Source organism: Aptenodytes patagonicus, chromosome 9 (genome assembly GCF_965638725.1).
Source record: "Aptenodytes patagonicus chromosome 9, bAptPat1.pri.cur, whole genome shotgun sequence".
Classification (NCBI taxonomy): domain Eukaryota; kingdom Metazoa; phylum Chordata; class Aves; order Sphenisciformes; family Spheniscidae; genus Aptenodytes; species Aptenodytes patagonicus.
The window spans coordinates 21,523,837-21,545,939 of record NC_134957.1 but is presented as its reverse complement, the minus strand read 5'-3'; the positions used below and the strand labels follow the sequence as shown (position 1 = coordinate 21,545,939).

Sequence of the window (22,103 nt, the reverse complement as noted above, 5' to 3'; positions counted from 1 at the left end):
AGAGAAGTGCAGATCTGAAAAACTACTTGCCCAAAGGTGCACCAGAAAGGCAGTGGAAAAATCCCCAGTTTGGTGTGTCACTGGGATGTGCCTGTCAGATAGATCAAATGCTGCTGCTAAAACTCCCAGCTAGAATACTGATTTCTTTTCAACCCCAGAGAAGCTCTCAGGCACCTCAAGGATTTTACCCACACTTTATTTTGCCACATTTGATGGAGTATACCTTATAACAGACAGACCCGATTCTGCTGGGAACCGCCAGACTCTTCACATAACTGACATGAGAAGCCAATGTCAGAGCAGAGCTGGGGTCTCATCTCATTTCCCACACATTAATTCTGCTTGTTTTGCTGAAGACCTGATGATCTGTGAGAAACTCAGCTGATGTGGTTCTGCTGTTTCTGCAGTCATCCCAGAGGTCGTCCCCAGCCCTCCCGACAGCTTAAGGTTTGCAGAAAGCTAAGCCTCAGGTAGCTAGACAGTGGGGATCTTAGCTTGATACTTATTTCTCCAGTCAATGCCAAAAGACCTGCTCATCTGGAAATAACTCTCAGAAGGGAGGATTACACTGTGAACACTGTCTTCACAGTAGGAGGTAGTTCAGAGTCCAGGACTGGGGTCAGACCGAGCAAGCAAAAGGTGGAAGTGCCTCTCCAGTCTCTACTCATTAAAGTAACATACGCAAGGTGAAACGGCATCTGAGTGATGCCTGACATCTGCAGTGGTCCCTCCAGCAGTTTGCATAGTTATTTAAATTCTCTGTGTGTTTCCTGTGTTTCAATGAACGCCTTGAGCACAGCTCCCTTTCTGTTCACTTCTTGTACAAATTTTGTTCATGCAACCCCTTTTAGGTGGGGCAAAATAGGTGAGGGTATCTTCAAACATCACCCAAGCATGGAGGTAGGAAGGATAAATAGTGCAAACCGGTAACTTTCCATCTCCTCTCTTGTATAAGGACTGGAATTGCAATCAGCATTGATACCTTGTTGATCGTGCCCCAGAATTAGCCCCTCACTGGGATTGACGGGACTGTTCAAACCTCTCTGAGCCTTTTGTTCCTTTCCCAGGCTCTCTGCTAACTTCTGTAAGCTGTCTAAGCATCAGATACCCAAATTTTCAGAGTTTCTTCACAGCCGTCATGGAAGCTTTCAGATAAGAAATCAAGAGGAAAAAAGGCAAGAGGAAGGCAAAAGAAAACGAGGATTTGAGAGAACAGTGCCTGTCAGAAGAGACTAGCAGTGCATCATCAGCGTACATTTGCTGCTCCAGTGCCTTGTTCTAGTGAAAACATCAGTAGGGAAAACAGCTGTGCTACTCTGAAGCCTTACTCTCCTCTAGTCTTCCACACGTAGTTCAGCCGTCAGTCAGTGGTTAATGTGTGAGCTTAAGGTTCTTTGTTGGCCCTAGACTTCCTGTCAAAAGTGGGTAGTGTCTCCTGCTTTTCTTTACTTAGAAAATGGAGGTGATGATACTTTCTATTTTGCAGGGAGCCCTAACCAGACGTGCTAGTAAGAAAGGATTTTCAGGAGGAGGGCCCTTAGGCCCAGGGCTTTAAAGAAAAAGGAAAGAAATTTGAAAATAGTGCCTGTCTGGTAATATACATGCTGTTTGCATTTCTGTCTATAGCTACAGGTATGACTGTGCTTAAGTAAAGTTGTCCAGTGTGTAACATATGTTCTCAGCTGATTTTAAGCTCTGCATGGCAGTAATAGAGGTGTCTTGCAGTAGAGAAGCTTCAGCAGGCCTTGGCTGTAAGTAGGCATGTATAGAAATGCATTTCTCCTCTGTCAGAAGTGGTGTTAAATTGGTGGCTGTTTTATCTGAATCAAAGGGATCCTCTCACGCTACATGTGAACAAGGGTGTATGGTATCTAGTTGGCATGATTTAATGGACTTCCAAAACTTTCTTCATGGAGAATACCCAGTGGTGCTTCTGCACTGTGTTGACTGAGTGATAAAACCCTTTCAGCTTTATAAATAGCAGAGCAGGCAATCCTTAGTGTGTGGGTGTGAGTCAGTGTACAAAATGCCACAGTTGCCCTGACCTGCCTGGTGCCAGAGCAGAGCGCAAAGACATCCCTTGCTGCACGGATCATGCTGGTTTTTTTCCAGCCAGGAAAGGGCTTACAGAGAAGGTGGTGCCGTGGCCTGCAGAGAAGGTCTGGCATGCCCAAACCAAGCAGCCATAGTACTTCCAAGTCCATGGGCTCCAAAGCCCCATTTCTCCCCTCTCTGCCTCAGATCTGCAAATTTTGCCTTAAAGTTAATGAGATTTTTAAACCTAGAGAATTTGGGACACTTTCTGTCTGGTTTCTGCATCAATGAAGTTCACTCAGTGACTCACACTCTTTACTTCACACCCTAGAGGCTGGAAACTTTTTTTTTTCCCCCCCAGAAGAACACATTCTCATGTAATTATTGAACTCCCAAAGCTCAGGGCTGAAAATAAACCCCAGCAAATGTGGCTAGACTCCCAAGGAAGTGACAAGCATGGCATGACTGTAATCTAGTGTAGTCTAGTCGTGCAGACTGTGAACAGTTATGGAGAGCGCACAACCCTGGGGAAAACTGCTCTCCTGGGGTGAAACAACTCCTCGATATGCTGCTAAGAGTGATACTGCTTACATGGCCTTCTTGAGGCCTGCTCAGCCCTGACTGCTGGTGTGGTTTACCCTCAATCTCAATCTTAATGCCAAAACAGTTCCTTTCAGAGTCACTTTACAGATAGTGCATTGTTGCTCCATTGGCAGAGATCAGTATCTTGTAAGCCATCCGTACTGTAAGAAACAATGCTGTCTTATCAGGGAGATGGTGAGAACGATATCCTACATGTTGCATATCTGCGATTTAGCAGCTCTGCGTAGATATCCAGGAAAGACAGGTGCATAAAAAGCACAGCTAAAGGTCCATCAGGAATGCACATATAGGAAGAAACCCCAAGAAGCCAAGAACAAAGACATTCTGCAGGTAGATGTCGTTTGGGTAAATTAAGCAATTAGTCACCTTTCTTCTTTGCAGGTTCAGTGCTTACTATTCCTTTCATGTGCAGTAAATCACAATTTTGATGTATGTCTACCATGGTCTGACCTACATTCTATGTAGAAGTCAGGAAAACATAAACAAATTTTGCAAAGCGATGTTCAGGGAAAGCAGGAGAGCGGTGCGTTAAAATTGTAGGTGCATGGGGAGGAGAGGCCACAGCTGCTGCCTTGTAGGGACCACACATTGTCTCATGCCTCATTCCTTTGCCAGAAGTATAACTCTGCTGCCTGGCAGAGATATCTGACAGATGCCCAAAGGACGGGAGGCGGACAGAGGTCCATGGCACCCCAGTAACTCCCAGCAGGTTCCAGGCATCAGTTACAAGGGCTAGCTGGAAGAGAGCAGAAGCAAAAAGCCTTTACAGAGCCTTGGAGGGGAGAGGAGATCAATATCAAGAGAGGAGAAGAAAACTAGTAGAGACAGCCATGGTAATTACCACTTCAGGGGTGATTTTCATTAACCTGCAAGATCTTTCTCTCAGCAGGGATCAGACAGAAAAGGGGAAAGTGAAGCAGTGTCAGAAGAGCCCTGAGAGGGAGGAGGAGGAGGGAGAAAGGGAGGACAGGACATCCACTCAAGAGAACCTGGGAGAGAAGAAGTAATGCCCTGAACTGGTCTGTGAATCCAACAGTGAAGACAGGCCCAGGGGCAAGGTATTTGTTAGCTGTTTTCTTTTTAAAGTTTGCAAAACATTAGTATTTTAAATAGTTTATTCTTCATTAGCATAATTAAGAATACACAAGTCTAAACTCACTGAAAACAGAATTAACAAATTAGCAGGTGCAGGGATTTGGAAGCAAGATGTTTGGGAAAAGAGATCTTGCAAATGTCAGCATTAAGTAGAGCAGTGAAATCGTGCCAAGCCTTATTTATGGATTTGTGCATTTCCTTTGCATAGGCCCACTCCTGCAGCCAGAGGAATACAGCTCAATTTAAACATGAACCCCCTGCGGTTATACTGTAGCTGAGCCTAAAACTGAGAGCATACAAAATAAATCTCTTCTGAAGAAAAACTGACAAGCCTCACCTCAGATGTCTCTTGAAAGCTGAGATGTCTTGAATGAACACTTAACTGAACAGGAAAGCAAACTGCAAAATTAAATCCAAAAGAAAATGGGAGAAAATTTTAGAATAGTATCTTGAAGAAAGAAAATACAAAAAACCAGCAGTGACGTTAAGTTATACTGCAGACAAGAACTTGGGGAGGAAGAAAAAAGCATCCTATGCCCATGTGAGAAGTTCCCCTTAGGAAGACCAGGCACTGATTTCCAAGATAATGTCCTGCACGTTTTTCAGCATGTGACAGAGTAGCCCTGTGGAATATTTAAAATAAGGTGTTTCCCTAATAAGGTGGGACATTTCCATTTTTTATCACCACTTCTTGCGCAACCTTTCATGGGACAGAACTACTGCCCCCCATCAGGGCACAGGCCCCGGGAGAGGGAAGTCACTGCCGTGAGATTGGAAAAGGGTGCCAGAAAGCTTCCACTGCAAGATCACGGGGCAGGACTTGTTTGCAAACTTCAGACGTGAGCCCAAGGAAGAGAGACTGCAGTATTCCTGTTAACCACAGTGGCTGCCTGTAAGGTGAGGAGCAGGTGTGGGCAGAGGCAAAGCTCCTGCTTCGTTCTGTCTATACAGAAGGCAACAATAGGGCAGGGGAAGAGCATTTCACATCCCTCTAAAGGGGATCAGTGACTCAGCTCCCCTGGAGGCATTCTGACTCCAGATAGCTCTGGCATTGTGCTTGTTTCAGTAGACAACAAAGGATCAGTTACACAAGCTATACACATATACACATGTGTATATATATATACACACACATATATATGTGTGTATTTCTGGGCAATTCTGGCCAATTATCACTTGCTGTCATGAAAGGATGAAGCAAGTCACTTCACTTCTGCTGCAGATTCTCCATCCATACTACGAGAGGATGAATGCTGTTTGTCCTTTGAAAAGTACTTCTAGATCTGTGGCTGAAAAGCCATGTAAGAAATGGGTGTTACTATTGTTGGTAGCCAAAGGGCACAATATGTGTGCAAAGATTAACAAATAACATGGTTACTCCTACAAATCTCTGACCCAAATGACTTTATAAGAATGATCTGGTAGTTGAATAGGCAAGTTTTATGCTGGAGATATTATTCAGAAACCTTCTTAGGGCATTAATAGAAGCAAATATCTGTGTCTTATGCGTTTCTTTACTTACAAGCAGTATAACAGTGTTACTCCTCTTCCATGCTGCTTTATGTCTGTGCGGCATTTTTTTGTGTCTTTTAGATTACCATGCTTAATTCTCTTGAGAACAACATTTTTCCATTTTAAATGACTCTGTTTTTATCTCCTCCAGCCTCTCTGTGGGTCTTCAAAAACTGTCCAGTTTGCAGTTCTAGGCTCTTTCCTGAGCTATCTTAATGAACTAGGATTTGGCTTTGCTTCTATTTTATCTGCAGACTATTCTGTTTATTACCATTGTCAGGGGAAGCTCCCTCCCACTTTCTTTCCATGAAGATTTCTCTTTTCTTTTTTCTTCATGGCATTTCCACCTCCCCATAAAATACCCCGCTTTACTGCACAGCCGAGGCAGTCATTTTGTCAAGAGACTGTCTCAACAGCAGTGGCAGTGAAGGATGCTAGGACCAGACCTGCCTTGTGCAAGAACGTGACTGAGATAAACTGCTGTTGTGGTTTAACCTCAGTTGGCAACTGAGCACCACACAGCCGCTCGCTCACTCCCCCCGCCCCCAGGTGGGATGGGGGAGAGAATTGGAAGAGCACAAGTGAGAAAAACTTGTGGGTTGAGATAAAAACAGTTTAATAATTGAAATAAAATAATAATAATAATGTAATAATAATAATAATACACAAAGCAAGGGATGCACAGTGCAATTGCTCACCACCCGCCAACCGATGCCCAGCCAGTCCCCGAGCAGCGGCCCCCCCGGCCAGCTTTCCCCAGTTTATGTACTGAGCATGACGTCCCATGGTATGGAATGTCCCTTTGGCCAGTTTGGCTGTGCCCCCTCCCAGCTTCTTCTGCACCTCCAGCCTTCTCAGTCGGTAGAGCATGGGAAACTAAAAAGTCCTTGGCTAGTGTAAGCATTACCTAGCAACAACTAAAACATCGGTGTTATCAACTTTGTTCTCATCCTAAATCCAAAACACAGCACTGTACCAGCTACTAGGAAGGAAATTAACTCTATCCCTGCTGAAACCAGGACAACTGCGATTGCACTACCATTTGCAATCTGTAATGCTTAGTCTCCATCGTTTTAAAACGGTACATTCAGCAAAACCTTTTGCTTGTAGAAGTGTTTCTCCTTCTCAGCCCTACAACCATCCAGGTGTCTCAGACTACGGGATTTGCTGGTGAGGTGCGCCTGAACCAGCCAGGGTCCAACATAGCCGGGAAACTGCGCAGCCACGTGGCTGCAGCCGCAGGAGAGGGTACTGTGCCCTGCATCGGCTGGTGCTAGCGAAGGAGAGGTAATCCCCCCACACCAAGTTGTGCTGCATTCAAATCAGTCACCTGCTGTAAGTACTTCAAATATTTGAATTTTTCAGAATTTTCTTCCTCTGCCTGGAAGCCCCTAAGAAATCTCTCTTTCTCCTGTGAAGGTTTCAGAAAGCAGAGGTGTCTGAAAGCTTGTTCGTTTTCCACAGAGCGCAGGCACACAAGTGTCACTGCCGGGCACTAGCACCCTCACGGGAGCAGGGCAGCCACTCCTTGCCCATCTGGAGCTCTCTTTTTGGTCCCATTTGTGCTAATGACTGCGAAATGCAAGTGGTGTGCTCGCTGCCCTTGGGGCACAGATTCCTTGTGTTCCTGTCCCCAGTGTTCTGTAGCTGCAGGGAATTTGGCTTTTAATCCCTCCATATTTACCATAGTTTGGAAATTAACTCAGGGAAGCAGTATTCGTGGGTCTTGCACTTTTTCATCTCCAAAAGGTGCTGCAGGTGAATGTAGTATTGTCTAAAACAGCCTTTCTTTGCAATTGAGAAACATTTATGTGAGAATTGAGCATGTGATTTTTCCTCTCCCTTCCAAGAACCTCCAGGCTGCTTTGAATGACAAAATTAGGAGAAAAACTAAAACGGAGCCAGAGCTAGAGTTACTACTGCACAGTAACCCTGGAGACTGTCAGCACAGGGGGCTGCAGGTGATGGCTGCTGCATACGCTGGGTCTTGACTGTATTTTCACATGGGTGCCAATGAAAACAGTTCCAGCAGAGCTTGTTCAGAACTGGTAACTGATAACCACTAATAAATCCACCCATTACTGAGACAAGAAACAGAGCCTATAAACAACTGTCATTGTTAGTTGTTTATAGCTTGCTGCAACTGCCCTTTCCTCATCCCGGCAACTGTGCCATAATCTTGTATTTTCCTTTTGCGGCTGGGTGGTTTACTTGCACTTTCAGCCAGGCTGAGGCAGGTCTAACAGTCCATACTGCCATCAGGTCTCCTAGAGAGGATCTTCACAGATTATCTTGTTGATTGAAGAAATGATTACAACGCTTGTTGAGCGAGAGTGGGAACAGGCAAAAAAAATCTCTTCTTCAATAGCTACAGCAGCTAAAGATTACAAGCAGCAGGCGCAGGAACAGTGGACATAGAGCACAGAGATGATAATGATGCTATGCCACATTAGTGCTGCATTAGCAGATAAGACAATGGGGCGGCTTGCTTGACAGTATTTCTCAGTTCAGTTGACATCTCTTTTTTGTTATTAGGTGGTGGAAAATGAATAGATAGCCCATCTCAAAAGAGTAGGGGACAGAACAATGACGTCAAACAGACAAAATAAGCTTTCTGTTCTGTCTGCATTTGCAAAGATACATACTATGAATATATTCCAGGGCTTTTTTTTTTTTTAATCTCCTCACAATGGTACATTTTTATTTATTCACACCTGTGCGATGACTGTGTGGAAAGAAGTGGGAGAATTACAAACTCTAAATACTTAATTGTAATAGTAGCTAAAAGCATGTGCTGCAGCTATTCCATCACCAGGAAGTCATTTTAGTCATTTTAGTAGCCCAGACTGATTTTTGTTGAGGTAATACTGAAATATTCCAGGGATGGCTCAATACTCCCCCCTCCCAAATAGGAGCTTTGCAATTGGCTCTACACCAGAGTTTTTTTCTGTCATCCTTTCCATTAAGACATGCTGGAAGCTGCGTGTTGCTTTCAGGACAGATGAAACCAAATCTGGGCTACCTAGACCCTGCAAAGACCACACTGGCAGAGCTGGAGATAGGCAAGGATGTTGCTTGTCCTGAACCCAGGAATGACTATTGGCCCGTGTTCTGTATGGCTGCTTAGGCTGTGCGCAAATCGCAACGGCAAGGAGTAGATGTCCTGTTTGTTATTGTCCAGAGACCAGAGAAAGCACTCTGAAGTCAAACATATTAGGAACTTTCCTGGAATGCAAACAGTATACGTGCATGCATAGAACAAATTTACTGTGTGATAAATTCAGGCAAGCTTGGTATTAGCTTTTGCTGTCATTTCCCAAGAAAGGGTACTGTTTGTTGTTTGAATTCACTTGCAGAGTATGAGGCTGAGCAGCCTCATACCAGCTTGCTCACAGGCTGTAATGGATTCTGGTTTAAGCCCATATAGCCAGGGCTTGTGCAGATTAATATGAAATGCTGCAACTTCTTCTGTACAACTAGACTGAAACTAATGAAGCTAATGAAGGTCATAACACAAACTAGGGATTTCCTAATACTGTTTCCTTGGTGACTTTCACCCTTAAATGATGCCAGTACATCCTGTTCAGACAAGAGGCATTAAGAGTCATGAGCGATGGAGGAGTAGGTAACAGAAATATGCTGAGCTGAGCCAGGCGAGTACAAATCTTTTTCCTCCATGGCAAAGCAAAGTTTCCCAGAGAAGTGTTTTCCCATGCACTGTTAAAACTCAGGGCATTACTCATTTGGATGAATTAAGCAGCCTGCCCACAAAATGTAGTGACTGTGTATCTACTGAAATGTTGTTACACTGTGTATTTTAAAATACAGCTAAAATACACTAAAATACACATTTAAGAAGTTTCCCGTTGAGGAAAAACTAGCTTATTTAAGTCACAGATGTACAAAACTTAAATGTCTGGACAACACCTTTTTGAAATACAGTTCTGCTGAAGAGAACATCAAGCTCAGCAGGTGGAGATGGAGGACAGAGAACCATTGCGGGCAAAAGAGAGAAGAATAACTTTTCTGGGTTGCCTCGGGTGGTCATTGCTAGCAGTGAATCAGTGGTAGCCCACCTCTGCAGCTCCATGGAAAAAAGCCTTTTGAGAACATCCTGGTCCTGTGAAACAATGGTCTGCTCCTGTCCCCAGCGTTACGAAGGACTCAAGTGCTGAAGCAGTAGGTTCAATAGAGAAACCTAGCAAGAACAGAACAAAATTCATAGTTGGCCTGAAGAGGAAAGCAAGGAGTATCAAACACCTCATCTTTTTAAATGGTTAGGTTTATGATGTGAGTTCTTCTCTGTGGTCAGGTCAATCCAGATGTGAAGAAGGGCTTGTGTGCTGGCAAACTTGTCAGTTTCGTTTCCAACTACAGCAGTTATATCTAACACATGCAAAAGTCTTTTCCTGCAAATTTTCCTTACTTACATCTGCAGACAAGTATAATTCTAAGGGAACTTTCCATCTCTCCAAAATTAAATCTTCCTTTTCCATCCTGAATACCAGCCTTGGCTACCAGCTGGCTGACTTTGATTCCGCAGAGATATGGCAAGGTGGAGCCTTGCATCTACAAAACCCCTTGCGAAACCCATGGGAGGTTTCAGGCCTGTAGAGCTCAGCCTGACACCGAGGCCAGTTTCATTGTGTTTTTCTCTCTAGGTTCTTCTGCTCTAGTCATCACTGGAGCATGGGAGAGCCCTTCAGCTCTTCACCAAAACAACATGATTCACATCTGTTACATGCTGGCTTTTAGGCTCTCCCCATGGGTTTAAGCATATGTGGTGGAGTGTCATGATTTGTTGTTTTCCTTTGAGATGTATATGTAGCTGTGCTCCTCTGCTTAAGAAGGCAAGGTCAAACCAAGTGCCTTGCACATGGTATGGAAAGTGGTAAATTTTGCAATGCTCCTTAATTCCTGGGCAAGTTTGTGCTACAGAGTCATACTGGCTCTCAGTAAGGCTGTGTCCAGCAGAGAGAGCTTATTCATCTAGTAGAGAATTCAGCTGTGCCAAGATTTCCATCCTCCAGCATTAGGCGGCCTTGTAGAAGTCCTGGACTGACATGATTGAGCACCCTAAAGCCAGAAAACTGAGAACTGCGTTTGATTCCTAAGTTTTAGTTAGGACCACTGATTGCTCAGAGAGGAACAGGTACTTTCTTAAGCCCAACAGTATCTCCAAACGTACTACATAAGCGATATCTTTTGTAATGATATTTTTATAGATACATATATATACACCCATATGTGGTTGGCCATGACTCATCAATTGATTATGCAGCAGAAGAAAGTTATACCAAAGAGTTGGCCTTTCCAAATCAAACATATATTTGATAATTGTCACCCTCCTCAGGAAGTTAAGAATTGCAGCTGTGACTTGAGTCAAATTATGATATTTTAAATTACTGGCAAAGAATTTTCTTTTGGCTTCTGTAAATTTGTAATCTGAAGTTTGAGGTTGTCCTCTTTTACAAACACTTTTCAGATTAGAAGGGTACATGCAGTATCCAGTGACTGTATGTATTCTTAACTGCGCCTGAAGTGATTGATGATGAGTGAAAAACGTTCTAAGAAGAATTTTTCCCTGCATCTTCTAAGGCCATATCCTCCAATGTGAATCGTGAACGACTGCAGCCTTGCATTTTTATCACATACTCTATTAGTGCTCTCCCTTTCACTCATCTTGGGCAGTGAAACTAGATTACTCATCTCCAATTTTATTAGCTGTCGGTTTCTCATTTTTGTGTTGTACTACAACCCTTCAAGTTTTGGAAAGCACTTATTCCAGGGGAATGATATATCTTATATAACTTATGAGCTGAATATAAACTTCCTGACATCATGGGGCCTTTGCTAAAGGGAATTTACACAGCCATATACACCAGAAGGTCACTGCAATTTTATAAGTCTAAAATACTTCTGAGGTTGTACATTTATTCAGTAGTGGCTCTTTTTGCATTTAAATGCATCGGGGAAAAAATTCTGCTTCTGACCAAAAAGGTGGTGCGTGTGATGCAGAGACATCACAAGAAGCAGTGAGACTTAGGGTTGCAATCTGGTTCCTACTGAACTCCATGGAAAAAGCAATTTTCTGGAACAAGAGGGTATCTTTGCAGAAGAAAAGGAATTGCAGAATGTTACAAAGTCAGTTTTATTTCCTCAAACTGTGGGAGGTGTAAGCTCAGTCAGGCATTGTTAGTAAATAAGATCTAGAGCACTTAAAAGAAGGATCCAATCACAAATTCAATTGGTCCATTAACTACATGTAATATTATTTACCTAAGTGGCTCTTCTGGACTATTTCATAACTCAGATTTATAACCTTTTTAAAAAAGATCAATATTACTGAGCTCACAGCCTCTGAGCATGATGAAAGAGTCAGGCTGTTTTAGCAGTTACGGTCCATGATTTCCAGACCTGAAGTCCAGATTAGAAATGCAAAATGAGGAAAATACTCTCCCTGAAATACTAAAAAGAAAAGAGAAAAGGATGGAAGGAAGCAGTGAAGTAAGATGTGTTGCAAGAGATCAGTTCTTTTATTGGGCTGATACAACTAGAAAATACAGGCAGGCTTTCCAGCACATAAACCCTTCTGCAGATCCAAGAGAGAAGGTGTAGTGACATTTAAAGCTACACACAGAGTTTTGCCAACATGTGTCAGAGTGAATCTCCAGTAGGAGGGAACAACCAACCGCTTTATTTGCAACTTGGCAGATGGGGTGTTTTGTTGTCTGCTCGAATGTGTGATGTGAGTTGGCTGCTCGTACCGAGTCCCATCAAGTGGGAAAGGTAGCTTTTGTCTATTGATCTTCTGTTCAAGATCCAGTATTTGATTTATTCCTCAGGTAGTCAGATGCTCACCTCAGCTGGGAGCAATGAGCTCCGATATCTAAATTCAATACCCCTACAAGTCTCTGCTGCTTCCATTACACAGGGAGCTCAACAGTCAGGAGCAATGGTGCTTTTCCACCTCTTAATCAGCATCATAAAAAGTCAAATGATGATAAAAGCAAATAAAAGCCAGGAAGGTCCTATTTTATAATGGGCCTAGTGACTACGTGGATGTAAACTGGCACTGGCTCCCACCCTTTCAGTTATACTCATCCCATTTCATACGGGTCGTTCTGATTCCCATGAGACAGTGGCATGTGGGAGTGTGTTGTGCGTGTGAAGTGGGAAATGAGGGATGGTTCAACTGCTAACAGATCCTAAAAAAATTTGTAGTGAAAACTCATGAAATTTTTAGTGGCAAAAGGCAGTGCTGCTGAGTGACCTTTGCCTGTCTATCTTCATCAACCACGTCTCTAATTAGTGGCTACTATTCAGTGCTGCTCCCCTGCTCTTCTTTCTCCTTGCCCTCTCCTCCCTGCTTCTTACACATCCCTCGGGCTGCCCCCCTTGCCTTTTCCCATGCTACCACACATCACTCTAAACTTTGTGCAATTTGCATGATGTTCTCTCTCCGACAACAAACATTAAAAAGGAAAGCTAATTTTCGTTCTTTCTGTTGTCTCTTCCCCCTTGGTGCTGAAGCAATCTCTGGTTCACCTGGGCATGACACATCAGTGTGATGAACTGATCATTTGGTATCAAGTCGTGATCCAGGGTGGGAGACACTCAAGGGTGTTGAGGACAGTGCAGTGTCTGTAGAGAGTGCTGACTGTAGATTTCATACAGATGGTGACATGTATAAAGCCACTTCTTAGTTTTCAGCAAAAGCCATTGTTTTCAGCCCTCGACTGAAGTAATACCATTCCCTTGTGATTGTAACATGTCCATCCCAAGAGTCCAGTCCAAAAGCAGGCAGCAGGAGATCCCAACAAACCCACCTGTGGCAGCTGTGATGCCATTTCGCTCTTCAGAGTGAAAAAAGTGGCCCTGTTGATGCAGGGGGTAGATATATCTGAACTGAGCATTGGAAGATGCAGAGAAATTTTTGCAGGGATAGAAAAACCATTTTGTGTTATTAGACAAAGTAATGTGGCTGGAAACCTTCCTTCCCCAAACCAGACAAGCTGTTTCTGCCGGGTATGGCTGCTTTTCAGGGGCTAAAGCTCTCATTTCTGTGCCAGGCAACATAGAAGTGGTGTCAGGCTGAAATGGCTTGAAGGCTTGGACTAATAGTTCAGGGAGAAGGGTGACCCAACTGGAGAGAGGTGACAGAGTCCAAATCGAGTAGTAAGTCCTCTTCCCCTTATCTTGTGTAAGTTTGTTATGTGGTTCTCTTAGTTTTTCTACACCTGTTTGTGCTGCAGGTATCACCATTGCATTAGCCGGTCACTGGATATTGTCTGATGCATCTGCAATCAGGCATAGACTGGAAAAAAATTTCCTTGCCCCAAATATTAACTCAAGTAGCAGAAAATGCCTCTCTGTGAAGAGAATTCATATGGCAAACATGCGTTTTCAGGCTCTCTGCACAGATTCCAAAATTTTATCTCACTATGTTTCTATCTGCTGGTGACAGACGGAGTCCATCTGTCTCACAAGGGAAAAAGGATCATGGCTCATGAATTGGCAGGGCTCATTGAGAGGGCTTTAAACTAGGTTCGAAGGGGGAAGGGGATAAAACCAGGCTCGCTAGAGATGAGCCGAGGGGTGGCGTGCCGATGCCGGGGGCAAAATCGATAGCCCAGCTCAAGTGCATATACACCAATGCACGCAGCATGGGCGGCAAGCAGGAGGAGCTGGAAGCCATTGTGCAGCGGGAGAGATATGACTTAGTCGCCCTCACAGAAACATGGTGGGGTGACTCTCACGACTGGAGTGCTGCAATGGATGGCTACAGACTCTTCAGAAGGGACAGGCGAGGAAGGAGAGGCGGTGGGGTGGCCCTGTATGTTAGGGAGTGTTTTGATTGTATAGAGCTCAACGATTGTGATGATGGTACGGTTGAGTGTCTATGGGTAAGGATGAGGGGGAAGGCCAACGAGGCAGATATCCTGCTGGGAGTCTGTTATAGACCACCCAACCAGGATGAAGGGGCGGATGAAGCGTTCTATAAGCGGCTGGCAGAAGTCTCTCAATCGCTAGCCCTTGTTCTCGTGGGGGACTTCAACTTCCCGGATGTCTGCTGGAAATACAACACGGCAGAGAGGAAGCAGTCTAGGAGGTTCCTGGAGTGTGTGGAAGACAACTTCCTGACACAGCTGGTAAGTGAGCCTACCAGGGGAGGTGCCTTGCTCGACCTGCTGTTTACAAACAGAGAAGGACTGGTGGGAGATGTGGTGCTCGGAGGCCGTCTTGGGCTTAGCGACCATGAAATGATAGAATTCTCGCTTCTTGGTGAAGTAAGGAGGGGGGGCAGCAAAACTGCAACCATGGACTTCCGGAGGGCGGACTTTGGCCTGTTCAGGACGCTGGTTGAGAGAGTCCCGTGGGAGACGGTCCTGAAGGGCAAAGGGGTCCAGGAAGGCTGGACGATCTTCAAGAAGGAAGTCTTAAAGGCGCAGGAGCAGGCTGTCCCTGTACGCTGTAAGAAGAATGGGCGGGGAAGACGACCGGCCTGGCTGAACGGGGAGCCATTGCTGGGACTCAGGGAAAAAAAGGAGAGTTTACCGCTTGTGGAAGAAGGGGCAGGCGACTCAAGAAGAGTACAGGGATCTCGTTAGGTCGTGCAGAGAGGAAATGAGAAAGGCAAAAGCCCAGCTAGAACGCAATCTGGCCGCTGTCGTTAAAGACAACAAAAAATGTTTTTACAAATATATTAATGACAAGAAGAGAGCCAAGGAGAATCTCCATCCTTTATTGGATGCAAGGGGGAACATTGTCACTGAGGATGAGGAAAAGGCTGAGGTACTCAATGCCTTCTTTGCCTCAGTCTTTAACAGGCAGACCAGTTATCCTCAGGGTACTCGGCCCCCCGAGCTGGAAGACGGGGACGGCGAGCAGGATGAACCCCCCATAATCCAGGAGGAAGCAGTCAATGACCTGCTATGCCACCTGGACACTCACAAGTCTATGGGGCCGGATGGGATCCACCCGAGAGTGCTGAGGGAGCTGGCGGAGGTGCTCGCCAAGCCGCTCTCCATCATTTATCAGCAGTCCTGGTTAACGGGGGAGGTCCCGGATGACTGGAGGCTTGCCAATGTGACGCCCATCCACAAGAAGGGCCGGAAGGAGGATCCGGGGAACTACAGGCCTGTCAGCCTGACCTCGGTGCCGGGGAAGATTATGGAGCGGCTCATCTTGAGGGCGCTCACAAGGCATGAGCGGGACAACCAGGGGATCCGGCCTAGCCAGCACGGGTTCATGAGAGGCAGGTCCTGCTTGACCAACCTGATCTCCTTCTATGACCAGGTGACCCGCCTAGTGGATGAGGGAAAGGCTGTGGATGTGGTCTACCTGGACTTCAGCAAGGCCTTTGACACTGTCTCCCACAGCATTCTCCTAGAGAAGCTGGCGGCTCACGGCTTAGACAGGTGGACTCTGCGCTGGGTCAAAAACTGGCTGGACGGCCGGGCCCAGAGAGTTGTGGTGAATGGAGTTCAATCCAGTTGGCGGCCGGTCACGAGCGGTGTTCCCCAGGGCTCAGTACTGGGGCCGGTCTTGTTCAATATCTTTATTGATGATCTGGATGAGGGGATTGAGTGCACCCTCAGTAAGTTTGCAGACGACACCAAGTTGGGTGGGAGTGTTGATCTGCTCGAGGGTAGGAAGGCTCTGCAGAGGGACCTGGACAGGCTGGATGGATGGGCCCAGGCCAACTGTATGAGGTTCAACAAGGCCAAGTGCCGGGTCCTGCACTTTGGCCACAACAACCCCATGCAGCGCTACAGGCTTGGGGAAGAGTGGCTGGAAAGCTGCCTGGCGGAAAAGGACCTGGGGGTGTTGGTCGACAGCCGGCTGAACATGAGCCGGCAGTGTGCCCAGGCGGCCAAGAAGGCCAATGGCATCCTGGCCTGTATCAGAAATAGTGTGGCCAGTAGGAGTAGGGAAGTGATTGTGCCCCTGTACTCGGCCCTGGTGAGGCCGCACCTCGAATACTGTGTTCAGTTTTGGGCCCCTCACTACAAGAAGGACGTTGAGGTGCTGGAGCGTGTCCAGAGAAGGGCAACGAGGCTGGTGAGGGGTCTGGAGCACAAGTCTTATGAGGAGCGGCTGAGGGAACTGGGACTGTTCAGCCTGGAGAAAAGGAGGCTGAGGGGAGACCTCATCGCTCTCTACAACTACCTGAAAGGAGGTTGTAGCGAGGTGGGTGTTGGTCTCTTCTCCCAAGTAACTAGCGATAGGACGAGAGGAAATGGCCTCAAGTTGCGGCAGGGGAGGTTTAGATTGGATGTGAGGAAAAATTTCTTTACTGAAAGAGTGGTGAAACATTGGAACAGGCTGCCCAGGGAAGTGGTGGAGTCCCCATCCCTGGAGGTATTTAAAAGACGTGTAGATGAGGCGCTTAGGGACATGGTTTAGTGGGCCTGGTGGTGTTGGGTTGACGGTTGGACTCGATGATCTTAGAGGTCTTTTCCAACCTCAATGATTCTATGATTCTATTCTTGCTACCTTTCAAGTACTTCATTGTTTCTTCTCTCTAGGCACCTGTGAATTGCCTACCTCTTTTCTTACCTGGATTTCATCAATATTTTTGTCATTTTTTAACTGTTAAGCAGGAGACAGTACCACTCTGGGACAAACGGGTGGTCTAGGTTCTACCAGCATTGTCTGTTTCTTTCACCAAGAGATGCTGCCTCCAGGAGATTGATGGTATTGGGAAGCGACAGCTAGACAGCAGTGATCCTTGGGATCTTTCGTTCCATCCACGTGTTTGACTGATGCTCTGTTAGCCAGTTTTGGAAGAGAAAGACGTCAGGTTTGGAAGGTCCATCTGTAATTGTGCTGGATCTCAGGCAGAGGGGTGGCTCAACAGCTAAAGGTTTTACTGAAATGTAATCCAGGCAGACGTATATTTGTTTTGATAGTGCATGCTATCATTGCCAAACCCAGTCAGCAGTGTGTGTTTGTTAGGCTATGCAGATGATGGCATGACAAGAATTCAGGGCAAATCATGCATTTTGTGAGTCTTTCCTGTTTGGTTTTATTGCAGCTTCTTGTGTGCTTGAAGTATTAACAAAATGCTTTCTTGGACTGGGGTTGTACTGGCAGATGAGATCTCACTGAGAAGTTAAGATATCTGAAGCTTTCTTTTCTTTCTACAAAACTGTTGGAAAGGAAAGGGATCCAATTCTGGCATGATGTTTCATAAGGTGACATTTGTTATAACTCATTGCAAATGTTACTCACCATCTACAAAACATTCAATTAAACTGAAGAGCAGTGAAAAGTATCCAGTTCCACTTTAGCAGCTGCACTTGTCACCAGAATCCCTCAGGTTTTTTGGAGCCAAAAGATTCTCCCCTGGACACCACCACACGGTGGCTACTGCCCTCTGCCACCAGTCCCACCAGTTGGTGTTCCCTGCTCCTGTGAGCCGGATTGTCAGATGAGGACAAAATTTCCCTTCCCATTCGGACTTATCCTTACTTTCCCAAAGATCTCTTTGGTCCTTACTTGTTATCAGACCTGTTCTGCATCCTTTTGTGTCTTGTCAGTATTTCAGTGGGAATTGGCTGGACCCCGCAGGGATAACATTTTCAAAAACAAAATTTGAAAAATGACCTGTGATCCTTAGTCCTTTTGAAAATCAGAGTCGGTTATACATGTAGTTTGTTGAGACTTCAAGCTCCTAAGTCACGCAAGACTGTTCCTTAGTTCTAAAAGCTTTAGTGGCATAATGTTTCTGTAGAAAATAAGCCCATATATTTATGATGGTTTCTATTCAGATCACAGGTCCTTTTGCCTCTGACGCCTTTGTGTGTGTCTTCAGGTTGAAGCATACGTGCAGAGAGCTGTAACTCTGCAAATGTAATAAACAAAAACTTTTCTCGTACTTGTAGGAAACCAGGATACTAAGAGAACACATTTTTTGAGATGCCAAACTCGTTGTTACAGATCTCTGGCTCCCCAGGAAATTCGCAGATATAACTTTGCTGTGTGCTACAACCACCCACTATTTTGCAGTGTCAGCTGGGCTGGAGCTCAGATCCACCCACTCCCGCCACACCGGGCCCATTACACTGGAGCTGAAGGCAAAATGCAAATTGGCTCTGCTGAACACAGTTGCCTTACGGCATGCAGTGGGATGGTAAAAACAGAACCCATGGTGTCTCACTCCTGGTTCGGCACCTGAACCGCAAGATCCTCCTTCTCGTTATCGCTTTATCAAAACCTCCTCTTTCCCCTGGATAGGGCACTAAAATGGAACAAAACTGGCTAATTTGCTGCAGGAAACCATTGAGCTTTGGGCAAGGAGATGGAATAAGTCATCCAATTAGTTATAGCTGCTGGTATCCCCTGGTCCTCATTTAGTGTGGTGTATCGATGCCAAACAGAGGTAGATAAGCATAGCTCCTTTTTTCCTTACGTGTGAATACCTGTCCAGCCCATGTTTCCTATGACTTCAGTCACCTGCTCTTTGAGCTGTGGGAAGGAACAGTAATTCATTCAGTTTGCTATGCTTGTTCCAGGGCAGGATTTACTTCTCATTTTCCTAGACCGTAAACATCACTGCCTCTGGAGAGCAAGGATGGTGGCTTTCTACATCAACCTGTCTTTAGGTCCTATTTATAAATGAGGAGAGTGAGAAAATACGTTTAAAAACATGCAAGCTTTAAAAATAAAGCTGTGACCTAGTCAAAGAGTAAACATTAGGGAAAAATAAAAACCTATTTTAAGAGATGGAAGCAGAGAAGCAGCAGCAAAAATAATCAAAATAAATCTTATTACTGTAAATAGGGTGTAAATCAGCAGCTCCCATCACTGACAGTTCAGAGGTGCTGAGGACCTGGCTCAGCAGTGAAAAAGGAAGAAAGTGAAAGGAACACTGAGCGGGAAATAAAGATGAGAAATCCACCTATTTGCACATGCTATAGATTATCCATAAACAAGATCATGCTTCTGACCAGATAAAAGAAATCAATGGCATAGTGTTTAAACCAGATTTAAAAATATACTGAGTGTCTGTCATTCTGCATACCACTTCTGAGCAGTAGTGTAACCTTTATTTTTTCAGGTAGCCTTCTAACGTGGGGTTGCTCAGGGGGTGTTACAGTCACTGTGTTGAGAATAAAACAGCTTAAAAAGGGATCGGAAGCTTTTACCGCGATGGACCTTTGGAAATTTGTCCCCTGTGAGGAACAGATAGGGGTTGCTCGTCTGTTTTGTCACTTATGCATGCTGCTTCTTCCCCCATAGGTTGCCCGGTCGCTATGAACAATGGCCCAGCTATACTACAAAAAGGTAAACTATTCACCATACAGAGATCGGATCCCATTACAGATCGTGCGAACGGAGGCAGAGCTCTCAGTGGAAGAGAAGGCCTACCTCAGCGCTGTGGAGAAGGGGGACTATGCCAGCGTGAAACATGCCTTGCAAGAGGCAGAGATCTACTACAACATCAACATTAACTGTATAGATCCTCTTGGTCGCAGTGCCCTTTTAATAGCCATAGAGAATGAAAATCTGGAGATCATGGAGTTGCTTTTGAGCCACAGCGTGTACGTGGGAGATGCTCTGCTGTATGCAATACGGAAGGAGGTGGTCGGAGCTGTGGAGCTGCTGCTGAATTACAGGAAGCCGAGTGGTGAAAAACAGGTTAGTCGAGTGTTCCAGTTCAGTTTTAAGCTATTATCCTGTGTTAGGAAAGTGGTATTGCAGAGAGAGGTGGCTGTGCAGGAGTCATAAAACAAAGTCCTTAATGTAGGTCCATTGCTTTAAATGCCCAGAGTAGACGTGGGCAGTCCTGTTTGGGTGATAACTTTCCAGTCTGAGCAAACATGTTCTGCCTGACTTAAACACTCAGCATTTTCAATTTCACTCAGTGTTCTTTTCAGTCTTACAGTGTTTGGAACATGCTGATTTATAGACGCGCACTTTGTAAAGGAATTTGGGGCTGTCTGAAGTTATATTACAATCTATAAATATGAGCTATTGCCATGCTGTGTACTAATAAGAAGTGGAATTGCTTCTTTTTTCATAAGTAAAAATCAGCACACACAGATGCAGTATTGACTTTGGCCCAGGCTTACTGAATCAGGTGCCTCATCTCTTTTGGGGTAGGAATGTTAAACTGCAAAGTTGTCTGCGCACAGCACAGGTCCAATACATACAATGGCAAAACAAGACTTTTTGTACTATTCTGTAGGCACACGTCAAAACCAGAGATCTGGCTGGGGTCCTACGGGGTTGGAATTAACAGGGAACTTGAAATTACTACTTTCATTTTTTTGATTCAGTACTACTGTAGGAGCAAGGGAATGTATATATGAAGCCTGCTGAACAAATTCTCTTTTCCAGTAAAATCTTCTGTCTCCCAACCTATTCGATCTTTGAGTTTTGGCATTTTTTTTTTTTCCTAAAAGTTGTATCAGAAATTTTTTTTACTATACAAACATCAATACAGTGGGTTATGTTTTCAGCCAGGCTGGAGTCTGCACCTAAACTGCACCAGCAAAGAACAGGAAATATACGTCTGAAAATTCACATTTTCCTACATATTTGATTCACTTTCAATTTATCATTAGTAGTAGTTTTATTTCCAGACATTTTGAAGCCCACTGAAATCAGTACAGATTTTCCCTTTGACTCCAGATGAGGTCTTCAGGGGCATTTTCTTAATTCTGTGAAGTGGTCCCGGTTCTCCACTAAACATGCATCACAGCTTGCAGGGTAGTGCTCTCAGTTTGCACAGATCTCTCATCGTTTTTTGCCTTGCTACAGTGGATGTGTTTGCAGCGCACCAGACACGGTCTGTGCTGACCGCTGAGCCCTCCTTCCGTTCTTTAAGAAGCTGTGATCAGTCATGTGAATTACTACACGTTCATGGTGTAGCCATAAGCACCTTTACGGGTAGCTGTTTTCTTCACAACAATCAGAGCTGACATCAAATGTTTACATAAGGATGATACTAGCATCTCTCTGGTATCTGCCAAAATTAGCAATTTGCTCATGGCAGATGGCTCCAAATTAATCTGGTTCACAGATGGGACTACAAATGCAATTCCTCAATAATGAGAATAAAAAGAAAAGGGATCTCGGTATTTATGACTGTGATTCAGTTTGTTTCAATGGTCCAAAGGCCTTCTGAATCAATGAGATCTCAACAGATACCTATCCTTACGTCTTCCAAAAGAAGGAGCTTTACAGAAATAAACCCTGGAAGGATATGGTTGTGAAGAGGAAACTATGGAGAATAAAAGGCAAGTTTTCAGTCTTAGTTGCTAATCCTCAGATACCTGCTGGTGGAAGGTTGCTGCACTTGATAGTATTAGCAAACTTAAAATTTGACCTCAAAAATCCTCTTTTTTGATGATGTGTGAAAATCTGCCTTAATCTTTGTGTAAATATCATAGATCAACAGCCTAGAGACAATCTTTTGTGAACCAGAAATTATATGTTGCATTAAACCATTTTATTCTTGCCCAAATCCAGTAACTTTCTTGATACAATGTGGTTTAGCTTAATTTTCCTACTCACATAGGGTTCTCTGTCCTGTACGCAGAGTCCAGTGCAGAGTTTAGCTCTTACCACCAGCGGCGCTTGACTTCTGCAGCCTTGCTGATACTTAATAGATGTACAAGGTCATTGCTAGCATTGTCAGCCCTGTGCTATCACTGACAGGACTTTTCAAGTCAAAGGAAGCAGATCAGTTGTCAGATATCTCATGACATAAAAGCTAGATTCTGTAGGCAATTAGAAAGAGAAGAGTTTTGGAAGCAGCTGGTGTTCCTCATGCCCTGGCTGAAGTGGTTACTGTGGATCTGTCTCACCTGCAGGCAAAGTGCACAGAGGTTCCTGGTGGCAAGACC

At 44.8% G+C, this 22,103-nt stretch overlaps 1 protein-coding gene across 2 annotated transcripts in view; it reads left to right on the top strand.

The window, feature by feature from the left end:
* Positions 1-22,103, top strand: part of TRPC5 (transient receptor potential cation channel subfamily C member 5) — a 104,533-nt gene that overhangs the window by 15,103 nt on the left and 67,327 nt on the right. For both annotated transcript variants that reach the window (XR_012996105.1, XM_076347405.1), the window contains exon 2: positions 19,492-19,890. Coding sequence is in view for 1 of the 2 variants with exons in the window: in XM_076347405.1 (XP_076203520.1) it covers positions 19,513-19,890 (378 nt within the window). In the remaining variant the exon portion in view is untranslated. The remainder of the gene's footprint in view (positions 1-19,491; positions 19,891-22,103) is intronic.